The sequence below is a fragment of the Pinus tabuliformis genome, chromosome 4_1 (genome assembly GCF_031772625.1).
Source record: "Pinus tabuliformis cultivar Carrire ecotype Pingquan chromosome 4_1, CPIR1, whole genome shotgun sequence".
NCBI lineage: Eukaryota > Viridiplantae > Streptophyta > Pinopsida > Pinales > Pinaceae > Pinus > Pinus tabuliformis.
In genome coordinates this window covers 152066982-152082753 of record NC_142303.1, presented here as the reverse complement: position 1 = coordinate 152082753, position 15772 = coordinate 152066982, and the positions used below count along the sequence as shown (strand labels likewise).

Here is a 15772-nt window from a genome sequence, read left to right as displayed (position 1 = left end):
GTTTACGACTACTCTTACCACATTTCTGCAGCTTGCCTTTCCACCAGACGAGAGCAGTGCCACTCAATTGAAGGGATGCTAGCTAGATCTTGGCTTCATCCTCTTTGATTCGTTGTACGCACCAACATACTTCAACTTGTCTGATCCAGTTATCTAGCGTTTATGCATTAGATTCTCCACTAAACACAGGCAAATAAAACTTGACATCCAACTTGAAAAAGAGCCTTTTATGAGTTTTTCTACCTCTACAATGACGAGAAGAGGAAGAAAAAGAACTTTCGTTGAAAGATGGAGGGAGGTTCAAGAGGCTCTTCTCCTCCTCCTTCATGATTCATCGAGGCATGATCATCTGGTCCTTCTTTCTTCTCTAGTTTCTCCATTGTCTTCTCATACTTGGAAAATAATTTGTCCACTTTTTCTACCATGGCATAGAAGGTCTTGCGATAATTTCACTCTTCCTCCAATCGAGCATCTTCATCTGACATTTTCCTTCTTTGTGTTGCACGCCCCGCTTCTGGGTCAAAGGATTCAAGTTTTCCTTCTCCTCTTTGGAGTTTTTCCCTGGTTATCATACACTTGCAATTCACATCAACAGAAGACTCATTTTGATACCAAACTTGATCCGAATATCTTCGCTTCAAAGATGCATATAGAATTGCATTCAAAAGAGCATGTAACCATAAAATGCACACATAAAACAAGCAGAAATAAACGACAACCATGAGAAGAAAAGACACAAACAAATTGATAACGAAATTCACCCAGTGTGGGTTACGTCTTCGAACCCTGCTCAACATGGGGAGGCCTCTTTCATTAATCTATAGCGAAATCAAATTACATTCATGTACAAAATACACCTTATACCTCCACTTCCAGGGATGGCTTGAAAATTCATAGCTTTGCTGAAGAAATGGACTACATGAAAAATCACTGTAAACTCCACTCCTTTCTGCTTTGGTCAAAATATGGTCCCCCGGGAATCTCAAATATTCTCCAAAGATTTCTTCTCACGAGTTGACTGAAATTCAGCTGCTCAGATGAAGAATTTAATCACATCATCACATTCCTAACGAAAAACTGAAAAATGAGTATGAAATTGGACTGGCTCTGAAACTATCAATTTCCGGCCTCTAAGGAATCTCTAGGATTCCATAAAGATTCGGTTTTGTAGGTTGACTGAAATTTTGTTGTTCAGATGAAGAATCTGATTACACCATCAAACTCCTTGTGAAACACTGAGTAATTTGAGTATAAACTCAAGATAACTTTGACATTGAAAAATTGGCCCTAAAGGAATCTTTTAGATTCTTTGCATATTCCCATGCGTTAGGGTTTTGCTCCTCAGTTTTCGTGCCCTTTCAGGGTTCCACCTCTACATTGGGTTCCACACTCGTCCTCCTTTGTCCTTCGTTGGGCGAATGACAAATTTTGAGTTTAAATATAAAAAATGGGTGAATTTCCCAACACGCCCAGCGGGTTCCTTGGTTGGCGGACTAATTTAAAAAAATTGTTGACTAGACGATCGGGTTTCCAACCATACCGACCCCCCCATATGGCATTTGGCAGTTTGTTGGGTGGTGTTTTGTATTATTTGGAAGTGGTAGTTGTTTTAAATTTGGGATCGCCTGTTAGCGGGCCAGCCCACCTAGTCAAGCGGGTTCGAACTCGGCCGACCCCCCATTATATGGTAAGGTCATTGAATGGCCGACCCACCTGGGCCATTTTAATATAACATTTTATATTATATTGTTGGAGGTGGCGGGGGTTCTTAATTTTTTTTTTTTTTATAATAAATTGGTCACAAAATTCCAACCTAATTTTTGTGGTCAACGGTTTTTTTAAGTAGGCGGCAATTTTGTCAATTCCGGCACTAGAAACCATCACCATTAAGTGTCAAATTGTTGCCTCGTTAATTCGTGCCAAATTTAGCCTCTCCGCCAGATTCAGTCGGGCTCCAAATTTAGTTGGCACTCTACTAACTTTAGCGAATGGGCCAAGTCGACCAAAACTTTGACTGGCCATAATTTTCACATACGAACTCGGATTGAGGTGTCGTTTGTGCCATTGGAAAGCTTGCGATGAGCTCTTTGATCTGACCCTGGTTTCACTGCAATCCAATAACTTTGATTTTTTAAGTCTTCCTAAGCCCTTTTTGATCAAGGAGTGATTCTGGAACCACCTGGATGATATACAAAAACAAGAAATGTACTTTACTTTAGTCAATTGCCAGAAGATCAAGTGGTTGCATTGCAAGTACACTAAACCAAATGCTAATATGTTATTCCATCAAACAAGGCAGATTTTTAAAAGATGTCCTCTATAAAACGTCATGAACAAGGTTCAAAAAGGTGCAACTTTCTTTTGAGCAGAAGCTGCTCGATATTTGATCACCGTTTGAAAGAAGAAATCTCCGTATGTACAAGAGTCAGCAGAAGAAGTCTCTGCATGTACAAGAGTCAGCAAGGCATAATCCAATTGATGAAGGAAAGCAGTTTTCAAAAATTTAAAACGCATTCAAACCTTATGGGAGAGAAAGTAAACTACCAGGTTTCTTCTTGATTTGATTTTCACGAGTTTGCAAATTATAAAACTGAATTATACTGCATATGACATAAAAAGATTAACATTCAGGAACAGTTATACAATATCTTCAGACACTGACGTAGTTAACTACGGTTATAATGCTAAGCCAATTTCAGGACTACTGATTATTATTCCAATTTCCAACAAATGGAGCAGTCGTTGAACAGAAACATGAAAACAAACTCCATAAAATTCATTTTCAAATGTTGCTTGAGACATCACATTGTTTGAGTGTCCAATAAAAAATCATTTGAAATCAAAATATCTAGTAGGATGATATTTAGTGAGTGAAAAATTGCAAGGAAAATATGGAATAACATTGAACATCTTCCAGGACATCTTTGGAGGCTGTTAATTGGAGAACGCCTGTATCTAAAAAGCCCAGAGGTTCTACAAGAAACTGGATTGAAATTTTTTCTTTGTTCTCTGGCTCATATTTGTATCCTTCCTAGGGTTGTATTTGGTGGTATTGAAGAAATTTTTTTGTTATGTAGAAGGATGATGGATAGCTTAGCAAAACAAAGCATTATCTTCTTCCAAATTATTTCAGATGCTGACCTAGAGACTCAGTCAAAGGCTGGCCCTCCTTGCTTAGGTAGGGAAGGTAAGCAAAGCTTTGTCAAGCTCCTAACTCTGCTTTTTGTGATTTTTTTTGTACAAATATATTATAATGTCTTCCCAAAATGTTAAAAGGAAAGGCATATTAGAATAGTTTTGCAGTAACAACTGTTCTTTCCCACAGACATGCTGTTCATCGTTTCAAAATCCCAACTCTTCATCATCTAGTACAATCTCAGTTCCCAAGTCATTTTTTGAACAGCGTACAAACCAAGTGACTTGACATACATAGAAATGACTACTCACTCTCCATCATCACACTGTAGACATGAACAAAATACAACAGTAAAGCTTTCACTCTTAAGCCATGATGATCTGGTCCATTACCAAAGTAAAATAACAAAAGCCACTTTGAACTGGGTGCAAAAACAAAATAAGTGATCAGTGAAAATTCGAGTGACCAAGATACATGAACTGGAGCTGGTTTACCCAACCATGCTAGAGGCTATTTGACAATACAATAATCCATTTACATAAATGTTGCTCAGGTTTATCAAAACATGTAGATATCTTAGAATCCAAATGGCACTTTTTTATGCTGCCAAGTTGGAAACTAATTGAGAGTTGAGACTGAAACAGTCAGGAAAATTAAATACAGACGGCACTAGAAATTGCTGAAAGTTTAATAAAACCCAGTTGTAGCTAAGGGATCGTAATCATATGCTTCTCCTGCCTTCACAAAACGACCTTTTACGCGCTTTCGTACATCTGCCCTAGCCTTACGAGAAGCATAGCGTATCTTTTTTTCATACCTGTTCTTCAAGGAAACATACCAGATAGTTAATTACTATATTTTCGTGGAATGTTACAACTTCTAACCCTGTAGATAGGGAACAATGCAAAACCTCAAATTTATGAATTAAAACGATCCAGAGAAATTTCATCAGTAGAAGTTTAAAAAGGCATATAAAAGATGACATACATGCGGGCCTTCTTTTTCTCCTTGTATCTGATCATTGCATTACCCCTAGCATTCAAAAATGCAGAATCGGTGTTTGTAGATCCCCATGGAGGCTCTACCTTCAGAAACATAGTGGATACACCACAGTCATGATAATCAGCAACATTGCCATCCCCACTATAGCTTGAGAGAGACTGTGGCAAACAAGCAGGCGCTGGCTGCACATAATGTCTAATATTGCTAGGTACATTTGGACCTGGCACACCTTGAACTGTTCTTCCAGTTACAGGACGTGAAGTTTCTCCGGATGATAAAACTGCATAGCAACCTGCAGGTGGAGAAGATGCCTGGAGGAAAACATCATAAAGTATTAAACATCAGTAAAGTAGAAAGGGATATGCAACTGAGATATATTGTGACAATTTTCTAATGCACGTCAGGTTAGTAAATTATTGAAGCTGTTGGAATGGTTGGATTTTGTCTACTCTCGTAGCAAACTGAACAATAACGAGTGCATAGCAATTTCCACTCCAGAATTCTGTATAAACAAAAAACCAAGATCAGAAGATCAAGCTTCTTAAAACAATTAATGCCAAAAGCACAACTATGCTGTTGATAGCTGCAGAATGCACCAAAACATCATAGACAATAAATTTGGGAGATATGAGTGGGATTCGAGAACTCTGTAGATATCACTTTGCACATTTGATGATTAATGCCGAGTGCAAATGAATGATTGAAAATTTGAATATTTAAACATCTGTCTAGGTGAAGGTGTACAGCCCTGATGTGGTCTTTTTAATATGGTTACTGTTGGGCTGGCAATACTAATCATTCAAGATGACAAGGTGGCTACCAGTGTGGCTACTGCTCCCTTGAATGCAATCATCTCTTCGTTTAGATCTGCTTTAATGTGTTTTAATCCTCATATTGTATGAGGTTCCACAATGTGATTTTCATCATAATCATGTAGATATGCAGCTGGTATCATGGAAAATTGGACTGGCATGGGAGGATACATCTTCATGGAGCTCCTTCTCTTCATAGAATTGGATCATTTGATGGAGGTTGGGGGAATCTGACTTGTCCTCGGTCAGATGATTATGCTGGCTGGTTTGGTTGTCTTCTCACATGGTTCCATATTTGATGGTTATGGAAAATGCTATCTCATTTGGAGTGGTTTTGGTATACTTGTACATCTTGGATGCGCTACATCTCGTTCATGCATGATAGTTCTAGCCCCACCAAGGGTGTAATGATGGTGTTAGGAGGTAGATGTTTCATGATGTTGTTGGATTTTCCTAGTAACTATTACACACCAAAATGTGGGTAACCTCATGGGAGAAAATATGTCTCCTTTGGACAGCCAACCAGCCAGCAGCTCTACATGTGAAAATTCCTTGAAATGCAGCAACTGGAATTAATTTTCCTAATTGATTATCAGTTTATTAAGTTTTTGATTAATATCGAATTAATCACACTGCAATTTCTTTACAAATAAAATAAACACTGCAGAAATTAAAATGCTGGAAACTGAGAAATGCTAGCACACACAAAACTTATGACACTATTATTTTTGGACAAATGTCCCCGGAAAAACCCAATGCGGGAAAACCAGTGCAGTAAATGAGGGTTTTATTATTATGCAATAGCAAAATTTCTGAGTACAATAAAATGTCGCCAAACTAGTGAATCTACCCAAGAGAAATACTGATAAAAATATACTGAGGGACTTTACCCTCTCTCCGAACAATCCCGACACTTTATTGCCTCTGAAAAGCAAGCCGCCCAACCTGCTCTATGCAAGCCCTATGTCACCCTTGCGCAGACCCTATCACACTCAGCATGGAACTACTGCCAATCAAGTTGTCATGCCTACTGCTCACTGGGAAGCTGTCTCTCCGACACTGGAAAATTTTGCTGGCCACTGGAACTAAAAACACGCTTTTCCTCAGCAAAATCGAATTGCTCAATTGAGGCTCTGCGTCGCCCATGCGCAGCCTCTTGGAGATCAATTTCAGCCTCCTCTTTTTTACTCTCCGACACTCAAATCTCCTACAGAATATTGCTATGCTGCCCCTCTACCACGTGCTACTCACCCACTGGCTCGATCTCTTCTGTTGAATCACCTGCACTAAAAAATTGAACTGCCTAGGCAACTAAGTATCTCCACTGGTGTATTCTCCATCTACCCATCGACCTCTTCTTATAATCTCCAGTTGGGACTCCAACGGCCAAGATTGAAACTTAATTGATGGCTAAGATCATCTCCAAGTCAATCCATGTAAGTCTCTAGAGAATTTTCACCTTTCTCAATTAATTACTATTAATTAACCATTTTTCCTAAGTTAGACTTGGGATTTTTTTAATTTAATTGAGCCATCTCTAGGTGGAATTTCCATAAACGATTTCTAGGTTTTGGAGAACTCCTGTGTTTTAGCCTCTCTACAAAGCTCCAAAATAAAACACCATCCGATACTACAAAAACTAACACTACATTGCTCAGTACATGACATTGTGCCATGATCCTCCATCATTTCCACCGGTCAAACATCTTTCACCATACAACATTCCTCTTGAAGGAAGGTTTGTCATCATTCGATATGTACTTTAACCATCTTGCAATCATGTTCTTTTACTTAATGTTTTGGGCTTTCTAACATGGATTAAGGGGTGATATGGATCACTGAATGATCTTGACTGTAAATCTATTCTCTCACTTTACCAAGGAGGTTAGTCTTTTTTGTCCCTAGTCTAATGGGATTACTTTTGAGGCATTCGGGTTATAGGAGGGGCATTACTTAGGAGACTTGGATTGAAGCAGTGTGTCCATGATATTCCATACTTACCACCTTCCATCATTCCCATGATTTCATCTCCATTCCTTGGGCTTGTGGTCGTTGGTTCATTGGGATTGGCAACCTCTTATCCTCATCCTTGAGTTTGGGTTGGAAACTTTGTCTTTGAGGTAAATGCAGCTAAAAGAAAGTTAAAAGCATAAAATGGCCATAACGAAAGAAAAAGAAAAGTTAAAATGCAAAAGATGTTCGGGAAAATAATTAGCACATGGGCAAAATCCTAGCATGAGCTCTACCCTCCATATCAGCCATCACCCAATTCCTTGAGAACTTGATGCTCCATCACATAACAAAGGAACTCTTGATGTCCCAACCCTCATGAGCAAGAAAATGACTCATCATTAAGGGGTAAACAAATGCTAAATCATTAAAAACAATTTTGGGCTTCTAAGCTATGCTCCCATTCAAAGAATTATCAAAAAGAAGTAAAAGGCGCATTGGAGGGATGGAAAAAGCAACCCAAGGAAAGGGATAACTCATGCTTCCATAATTGCTCCCTCCTTACATCTATACACTTAGCATGATGGACCTCCATTAGTTGGTCCCATAGCCATAACACCTTGCCCTGAAGTCCTTCCCCTCCATTGCAACTATTATTACAAGAACCTATGGATTGAAGGGTTGACCTAGGATATGTCACCTTACCTTAGGGGCTAGAAACACCTAATAAGGTTGACCAACTAGCCATCCCTAACACAAGTAGGAAACACTTTTATGGGACTTGGTCTAGTTAGATATTTGAAGATGATCTCAATTTGAAGTGTTATTATGCCCCTAACAACTAAGCATGGTCCACTATGATGCATCTATGGTCATTGTCCCTAATGATTGGTGGCTTTCACTTGATCTTGAGATGGCTTTTCTAGGTGGTTCTTCATATAGCAGCAGAGGCCTTTGAGGGCACATTACATTATTCCACTGCACAACATTTCCCAAAGGTTTTGCACCTTGTCGAGAGTAGTTATGACCTTACAGATGCAACGTTGCCCCTCCAAAGCAGAGTGATGGGCACTTTTGTTGGTTGATGTAGCTTGGACAGGTGTTCTAGCCTCAGGTGGTGTCAGTGAGGCTAGGAACATGAGCAGAAAATATCTCAAAGCCCAAGTTATTCATTTGAATGTAAATGTCTTAATTAAATTAATTAATCAATTTTTATTATTTTCCTAAGTTTTAACATAGTGAAACGGATTAATTAATTAGTAATAATTGAGGCATCATCGATTTTCCTGTAAAGACTTCTAGTAAAGTTTCTAAGTGATTTTAGCCATCAATCAGATCATTTCAAATCTAGATCTTGCTCGTTGATTTCTCAACGAAAGATTATAAAGGAAATAGATGGGAAGCTTTGGAGATCATAATGATCATTCGAATTTGGTACCAGTAAGGGTTTCAACAGCGATTGAAGCAGTGAATATTTTATGGGGTTTTCTTTCATTAGTGTTCTTCTAGTTTCCAAGATATGGAGGAGGAATTCTCCCAACATTTTTCTATAGACATGGAGGAAGAGTTATTGAGGCCGAGTTATTGAGTTATCATTGTATATCGATATGCCCTAGCTTGTAGTAGTGCTTATCCAATCTAAGGTTAAACTCCTTACTCCTTTATAAAGTGTTGAATTTTCTACAAGGTGCATAGTAGAAACCAATCTTCTAATCTAATAATTACTACCTAATAATCTTCATACAATTTATCTTATGCCACTGATATTATAGAGCAATTATACACAGAATATTTCAACACTAATGCAGTGAAAATAGTAAGAACATAAAGAGACAACCATGCACAATAGAGACAAGAAATTTACACCAGGAAACCCAAACTTGGGAGAAAATCCACCAACTTTTCTTCTAGGAGAAATTATTCTTAAGCCAAGTTTACAATTACAAAAATTGTCTAGAAATTTGTGCCAAAATCAAAGTCCAAATACTAGACAAACTTGGTCAAATTCAAGCTAGTCAATGCTAGCCAAACCAGCCAAGAAATCAAATCTAGTCAACTTAGCCCTTGCGGTCAACTAGGACTTGTTGTTGACACCGTACTACGGTCAATTCTAGTCAAAAATCTGTGGTCAAAGTCTGCACGTGCAGCCTCCTATTGCTCAGTGAAATTTGGTCAAATGATAGCTTTGTAAACTCCATCAAAACTCGATCAAATAGTCAAGAGACTAGCTCGGTTATACCTCCAAATCTTCTTCTTTGACTTCGTATGTGTCGCTGGAATAGAAGAGAGATTATATGATGAATCTGAATTGGTCAAAGTGGAGTAGCACATCATGTATTTATATAAGTCAAATGAGTTTGAATTTGACCAAGGGACACACCCTTTCATGGTGGGGCTGACTTGATTTCTTGAGCCTACATGATGCTTAAAATAAAATTTATTTTATTTTATTTTCACAATTTTCCTAAGCTGACTTAGAAGATCTCTTGGCATGCAGGAATACCTCCCAAAGCTACAAAAAATCAACACTCCCTTTTAGCGAGGGAGGTATTCTCCTTGGCTACAACAAATTTCCCCTTAGCTGAAATTTCTCCTCCAAAAGAAGAGTTTGTCATGTTGATGCATGTCTATAGATAACTCCATCTTGGAGTGGGCAATGTAACTCCTCACATGCACATCTATAGATCACTCCATCCTGGAGTAGGCAATGTGAGTATCCAGGGCCTTTTACCTCTGGCCAAAGTCCTTTATGGCTCCTTAGGTAAATGTATCAATCTCCTCTTGGTCAAAGTCCTTTATGACGCAATCAAGTCCTTTTAGCTTCTTAGGAGAGAATCTGCCCTTGGAGCATTCACCCTTGGCCAACTAGCCCAGCCAAAGTCCTTTATGGCTTCTCAAGTGAATTACATCTATCTCCTCGGGTCAAAGTCCTCTATGACCCAACCAAGTCCTTTTGGATTCTCAGGAGAAGATCTATCCAATCCTGTAATTTCCTTAGGCCATTCACCTCTGCAAAGTCCTTTATGACCCAATGAAGTCCTTCTGGCCTCTCAGGTGAATGTATCCATCTCCCTTGGTCAAATTCATATGACCCAATCAAGTAAAAGAGCTTACAAGTCATGGAACCAATGGTGCACTTCATGGTGGCATTCCCTTCCATATCAAGCTTTGGCATGTACAAATGTCTCCAAGCTCAATAAGGGGGTTAATCAAGGACCCTATTAGGTGGTTTCAACCTCTAAAGTGGGTGACATGCTATGTTGCGGGGGAGCGCCCCCCCCCTCGAACCCGCTCCCAATCCGCGCTCCGGGCGGGAGCGGGTCGGGAGCGCGCTCCCGAATAAAAAAATTTCGCTCCCTGCCAATTTAGGAATCGCTATTGGGAGCGTCGCCCTCGTCGCTCCCGAAGCGAAAATTACAGCCCGGGAGCGATCGCTCCCGACCACTCCCGAATTAAAAATTTTCAATCCGGGAGCGAATCGTTCAGCGCCGGGAGTGATCCGGCGGAGAAGAAAACAAAAAAAAAACCACGGACCCGAAAAAAATCAAATTTAAATAAAATATAAATAAATAAATAAATAAAAATAAAAATAAAAATTTGTTTTAAAAGCCTAATGGGGCTAAAAATATTTCATTATCACTTGAATGAGTTGAGTTAGAGCTGGAGAGCAAGAGCAAAGGAGCGAGGAGCAAGCGTCGAGGAGAAAGGAGCAAGCCTGCAAAGAGGTAAGTAATTTAGTAATTTAGTTAGTTTAGTTAGTTTAATCTAGTTTATTTAGTTTATTAATTTTATTAATTTTATTTAGTTTAAAAATCATGAATCTAAATTAAATTAATTAATCTAAATAAATTAAATTAATTTGCAGATTCAAAAGCCTAAATATCAAACACCATGGACCTGGCTATATTTCTTGGCATTTTCCTCTTCTTAGTCCCTTTTATGGTTATTATGGTGCTGGAGAGTAGGAAACGGAGGGGCCAAAATGAAAAGGGGGATGAAGAAGCTGGAGAAAGTTGAATTGATGAAAACCCCGGTGAGGAGCTGGAGGAGGGTGAACATGACTCTCAAAAAACTAAACAAGACCAAACCCCATTGTGGAAATATGTTAACAGGGCTGAAACAGGGAGAGGGGGTGGAACCACTAAATTTCATTTCCCCCATTGCAACAATGATTACACAGGTTCATACACCCGTGCCAGAAAACACCTCTGCAGGAAAAGGCCATGGGATGGAGACAAACAAATAGGAATCAAAACTTGTCCAGCGGTGTCAGCAGCGGATAGAGCCAAATACATAAGGGAAGAGGAGGAAGCCCAATACAAATCAAAAAAATCAAGGGGTTTCTTTGAACCAAGCTCACAACTACAAGCACAAAGAACTCCTTCAGCATCCTCCCAAGGCAGTGGATATGGAGGCACAGGGTCATCATCTTTAAGGCGTAGAACCATATCAGATTTCCTTGATGAGGGGTGTAGAAATGATGTGGATTCAAACATTTACAGGTTTCTCTATGCATGTGGGATACCATTCAATGTTCTTCGCTCACCTTATTGGCACGAAATGGTTTCTGCCATAAATGATGCGCCTAACGGATACAAGAGCCCTCGGTATGACAAGGCAAGAACCGTTGTACTTGATCATGAAAAAGCAAAAATATCACATTCTTTGAATAGAATGACAAGTGCTTGGACTGACCATGGGGTGTCCATTGTATCTGATGGATGGACAAATGTAAAAGGCAAGCCATTGATAAATGTTCTTGCTGTCTCTATTAGTGGTGCCATCTTTCTAACTGCACATGATTACTCAGACAAGTTCAGGACCGCAATCAACATTGCAGAAGCATTACTTGAAACAATTGACCGTATTGGGCCATACAATGTCATCCAAGTCATCACTGATAATGCTGCTAATTGTAAGGCAGCGAGAGCAATTATTGAGGATAAATACCCCAACATATTTTTGTCTGGATGTTTGGTTCACACATTGAACCTTCTGATGCATGATGTTGTCAAGAACAAAAATGCACAATACCAATGGATTGGTGATTTGTACAAAAAAGGCAAACAAATGATAAAATTTATTACAAATCATAGCAATACCCATGGCCTTTTCCGCAATCACTCGAGATTGGAGTTGTTGAACATTGTGAAGACCAGATTTGGTAGCTATTGCCTCACCTTCAGGCGCCTCTTGAAGGTAAGAAAGTCAATGGCTAGCATGGTATCAAGTCCACATTGGCAGGTATTAAAGGAAAGGGCTACAAATGCAGCTGACAGGGAAGGTTTTGAACTAGTGGAGGAGGCCGCTCTTGATGGTCAGTTTTGGACAAGTGTGAGGCAAGTATTGGATTTCACCAAGCCCATTTATCACACGATTCGGTTTGCAAATACAGACAAACCAGTGATTGGCGAGGTGTATGAGCAAATGGATACCATGTTGGGGCAAATAAAAGATATTGTTCATAACAGAGATCCCAACTTGTACAACCTGATTCATGATTGTGTGTGTAAACGGTGGAATAAACTTAATCTTCCACTACATTGCTTGGAGTATATCCTTACGCCAAAATACTACTCTACATCTTGGTTGGGCCAACCTGCACCAGGGGGTGGGATTAGGACCAAACCCCATTTAGATCCAGAGGTAACTAGTGGATATTTGCAAGCATTAGAAAAGTTGATACCTGACAGGGAGGAATGCGCAGCGATGCACCTTGAAATAGGCAAATACTTCAGTGGCACTGGTTTGTATGGTAAATTCCATGCAATGGACAACAGAGATAGATTTGATTCTCTCACATGGTGGGAAACATATGGCGGCCATGGACTTTTGCCAAAATTGGCAAAAAAAGTTTTTTCGCAGGTTGTAAATACTTCTTCTGCAGAGAGGTGTTGGAGCACCTACAGCTACATACATAATGTGAAAAGAAACAGACTCAATGAAAACCAAGCAGAAAGCTTGGTTTATGTGCACTACAACTTGAGGTTGTTGAGCCATTACTGTGATCGGGCTTATGAGGATCCCACATATAAAATTTGGGACAATCACCCAGAGGATGATAATTTGGAGGATGGCATTGTACATCTTGAAGAACTGGAAGAGGAACTTATAAGGGATGAAGATGAAGCAGCGACAGCAGCCATGCCACCTCCACCTCCACCATCCAGTAGCAATGCTCGAGGTCCGAGTCTTGTTCCTTTGCTGTCGCCACCTCCATCTACAGCCTCACGTGGAGGGCATGTGCCTTCTAGTTCTGGTCGTCGGTCTGTGCGGGAGACTCCTAGAAGACCACCACGACCTGCTTATACTCCTGGAGACTCTCGTGGCAAGGGCCACATGTAGATTTACAGTTTACTTGTATTTTCTAGTTTCTATTAGACTTTAGTTTTCATAACTGTTGAGTTTTGAGTCCTTGACTCTTGACTCTTTCATATCATAATGATATTTTTTGTAAACAATATATGACTGTGACAATGAAAATTTGAAGTTTGAAGTTGGCTTGCCTTATAACTCATTGGTAATGATTGTGAATTATGAAAATGATGCTTCGTGAAAGGCTAAAGTTGTTTCATTTCATTTCATTGTTCATGTTTCATGTTATAACATTTCATTTCATGTTAACAGTTAGAAGTTAGGACTTAGAAATATCTAAGATATTACTTCTTGTAATGGTTAAACTTAGCTTGCAAGTACAACTTTGGTGATCAATGATGATAAATGTTATATATTGAATTTTCAATTTTGAAAGCTTGAAGTTGAAACTTTAAGATTGAATTTGATGAATCATGATTCACGAGACTCAATATGTCAATTGTAATATGTATTTTACTAACTTGTGGACATGGTCGATGAAGATTATAATTTCTAGATGATTGATCATTGATGTGATACGGTTCAATGATCAATGATCAATCTATGTTTTTTTATGTCTAATTCATCATTCTACATGTTTTTGTTGACATATATGTATCAAAAATTAAAAAATATAAAAAATATATATTTTTTTTAAAAATCTCTCCGGGATTCGCTCCCAAACCGGGAGCTTCTAAAAGGGTCACTCCCGCTCCCGCTCCCCGCTTCCGCTCCTGCTCCCAAGTAACATAGGTGACATGTCCATGATACATTCTCCAAGTTGTAGGTGGAAAATGATATAGTAATGGAACGAAGTGGGGATCAAGGGAAACATCCAAACCACATGTCATGGTACAAGGGTAGCTATAATAATGGAAACCCACACCTTGTTGGGTTGTGTTATATTCTTTCCGTGACTAGCCCATGTAGTTAATCGGGGCTTAGAGGGGGGGAGGTCATAGGGGGTTTGAGGGGTACCTGTAACCCCACTTTATGAGGTCCGGGGCAGCGCCCTGGAAAATTTTGGTTTTGGACCCTATGTTAGGTTGGGCAGACCCACCTATGGTTTTGTGCATGATTTTCGCACATGTTTTTTGGACACGATGGGTTTTGGTCCATGGTTTTGGACGCGATGGTTTTCAGTCCATGGTATTGGATGCTTCAGCATATATAAATATGTATTGTAACATTGAAAGGAATATAATGAAAAATCAAGCTGGTAGTCCCGGTTTTGGGATCCAGGGGAAAATCTCTATGTATATGTGTTTTATGTGTTATGCTCTTGCATTGTTTATTTTATGTGTTTTAGAATTCGTATGCAGGTAATTTCTGTATGGGGTTAAAACCTACACACCTGGGTATATGAGTGTAGGAGGGAGCAAATCGCGGTACATGAGTTACCTTGACCTTTGTTTTTCCACCCTTTTTCATATGCCTTTCGCGTTTGACTGATTTTTCTTCATAATTGCTCGGGGCTCCATGAGATGAGAGCATGATGTGTAATATATCGCAGTGGATACCCCCTTAAGGTATGGCAGTTCATCGCCCACCAAGGGTTGGGACAATCATGGGTTCCTTAATGATGGAGGGGGCTCATCTAGGGCCCATAGGAACCAAGGTGATGGCCATGGATAAGGGGGAGAGCTCATGTTTGGCTTTTGCTCAGGTGCTAAATTTGTATGTCCCAACGTTCATTTGCATTTTGTGGTACATTTCCTATTGAGAGTGGCCAAATTATGCTTTTCGTTTTTCTTTTAGCTGCATCAACCTCTGGGTCATCGTTCCTGGCTCAACCCAAGGTGTGGAGAAGGGGAGGGGAGGCTAACCCTATGTGGACCCAGTGGTACATGTGGACCCGCATGGGAAAAGAGATGAATGGGGCTAAAATGAGTGGAAGGGGTGAATGTATGTGGTGTCGGGGAGCAGGACCACACAACCAAAGTCGGGATTTCCTAAGTAGTGCCAACCCTGAAGCTATGGGCTAGTAAAGGAGATCCCACGGGACTAGGATACAAGGCTAACCACAGAATTGAGCACTAAAGACAAGGGTACAGACCTAGCCCACTCTTTCTGTCGAATCCCCCCACCAATCCATGCCCAAAGTGCCCATGACAAGTAAGAAAAATTACTCAACTATACCAATGAAAAGTCATACCTTCGGGGTCGAGAAGCCCACATTCAAACACATGATCATAACAAGTGGGCGAGGAGACCACATCGTTGGCTCAAGTGGCGGAGATAATGGCACATCGAGCTATCTGGTGACTGCAAGGGGTTGTTGGTCATCTAGGAGAAAAAAAATTATCCTATATATACTACTCACAGGTGGTGGGTAACACAGTGAACACATGTGCTCGAGTTGGGGTTAGATGTTACCCATCAAAATGTGGGTAACTCCATACGAAAACAAAATTCTCCTACTTTGGATAGTCGACCAGCCAACAACCATACATTGCTCAATACATGATCTTGTGCCATGATCCTCAGCCATTTGCATCGGTTAGACACCTCACACCAT

At 39.9% G+C, this 15772-nt stretch overlaps 1 protein-coding gene across 1 annotated transcript in view; it reads right to left on the bottom strand.

Annotated features, from left to right (window-relative positions):
• Window positions 1-3479: 3479 nt before the first annotated feature.
• The window catches only part of LOC149174642 (zinc finger protein CONSTANS-LIKE 9-like), a 105633-nt gene continuing 93340 nt past the window's right edge, over window positions 3480-15772 (bottom strand). Inside the window, exons 4-5 of the mRNA XM_089419368.1 lie at window positions 4124-4449; window positions 3480-3953 (exon numbers count right to left, since the gene is read on the bottom strand). Coding sequence (XP_089275494.1) covers window positions 3824-3953; window positions 4124-4449 — 456 coding nt within the window. The 3' untranslated portion in view covers window positions 3480-3823. The remainder of the gene's footprint in view (window positions 3954-4123; window positions 4450-15772) is intronic.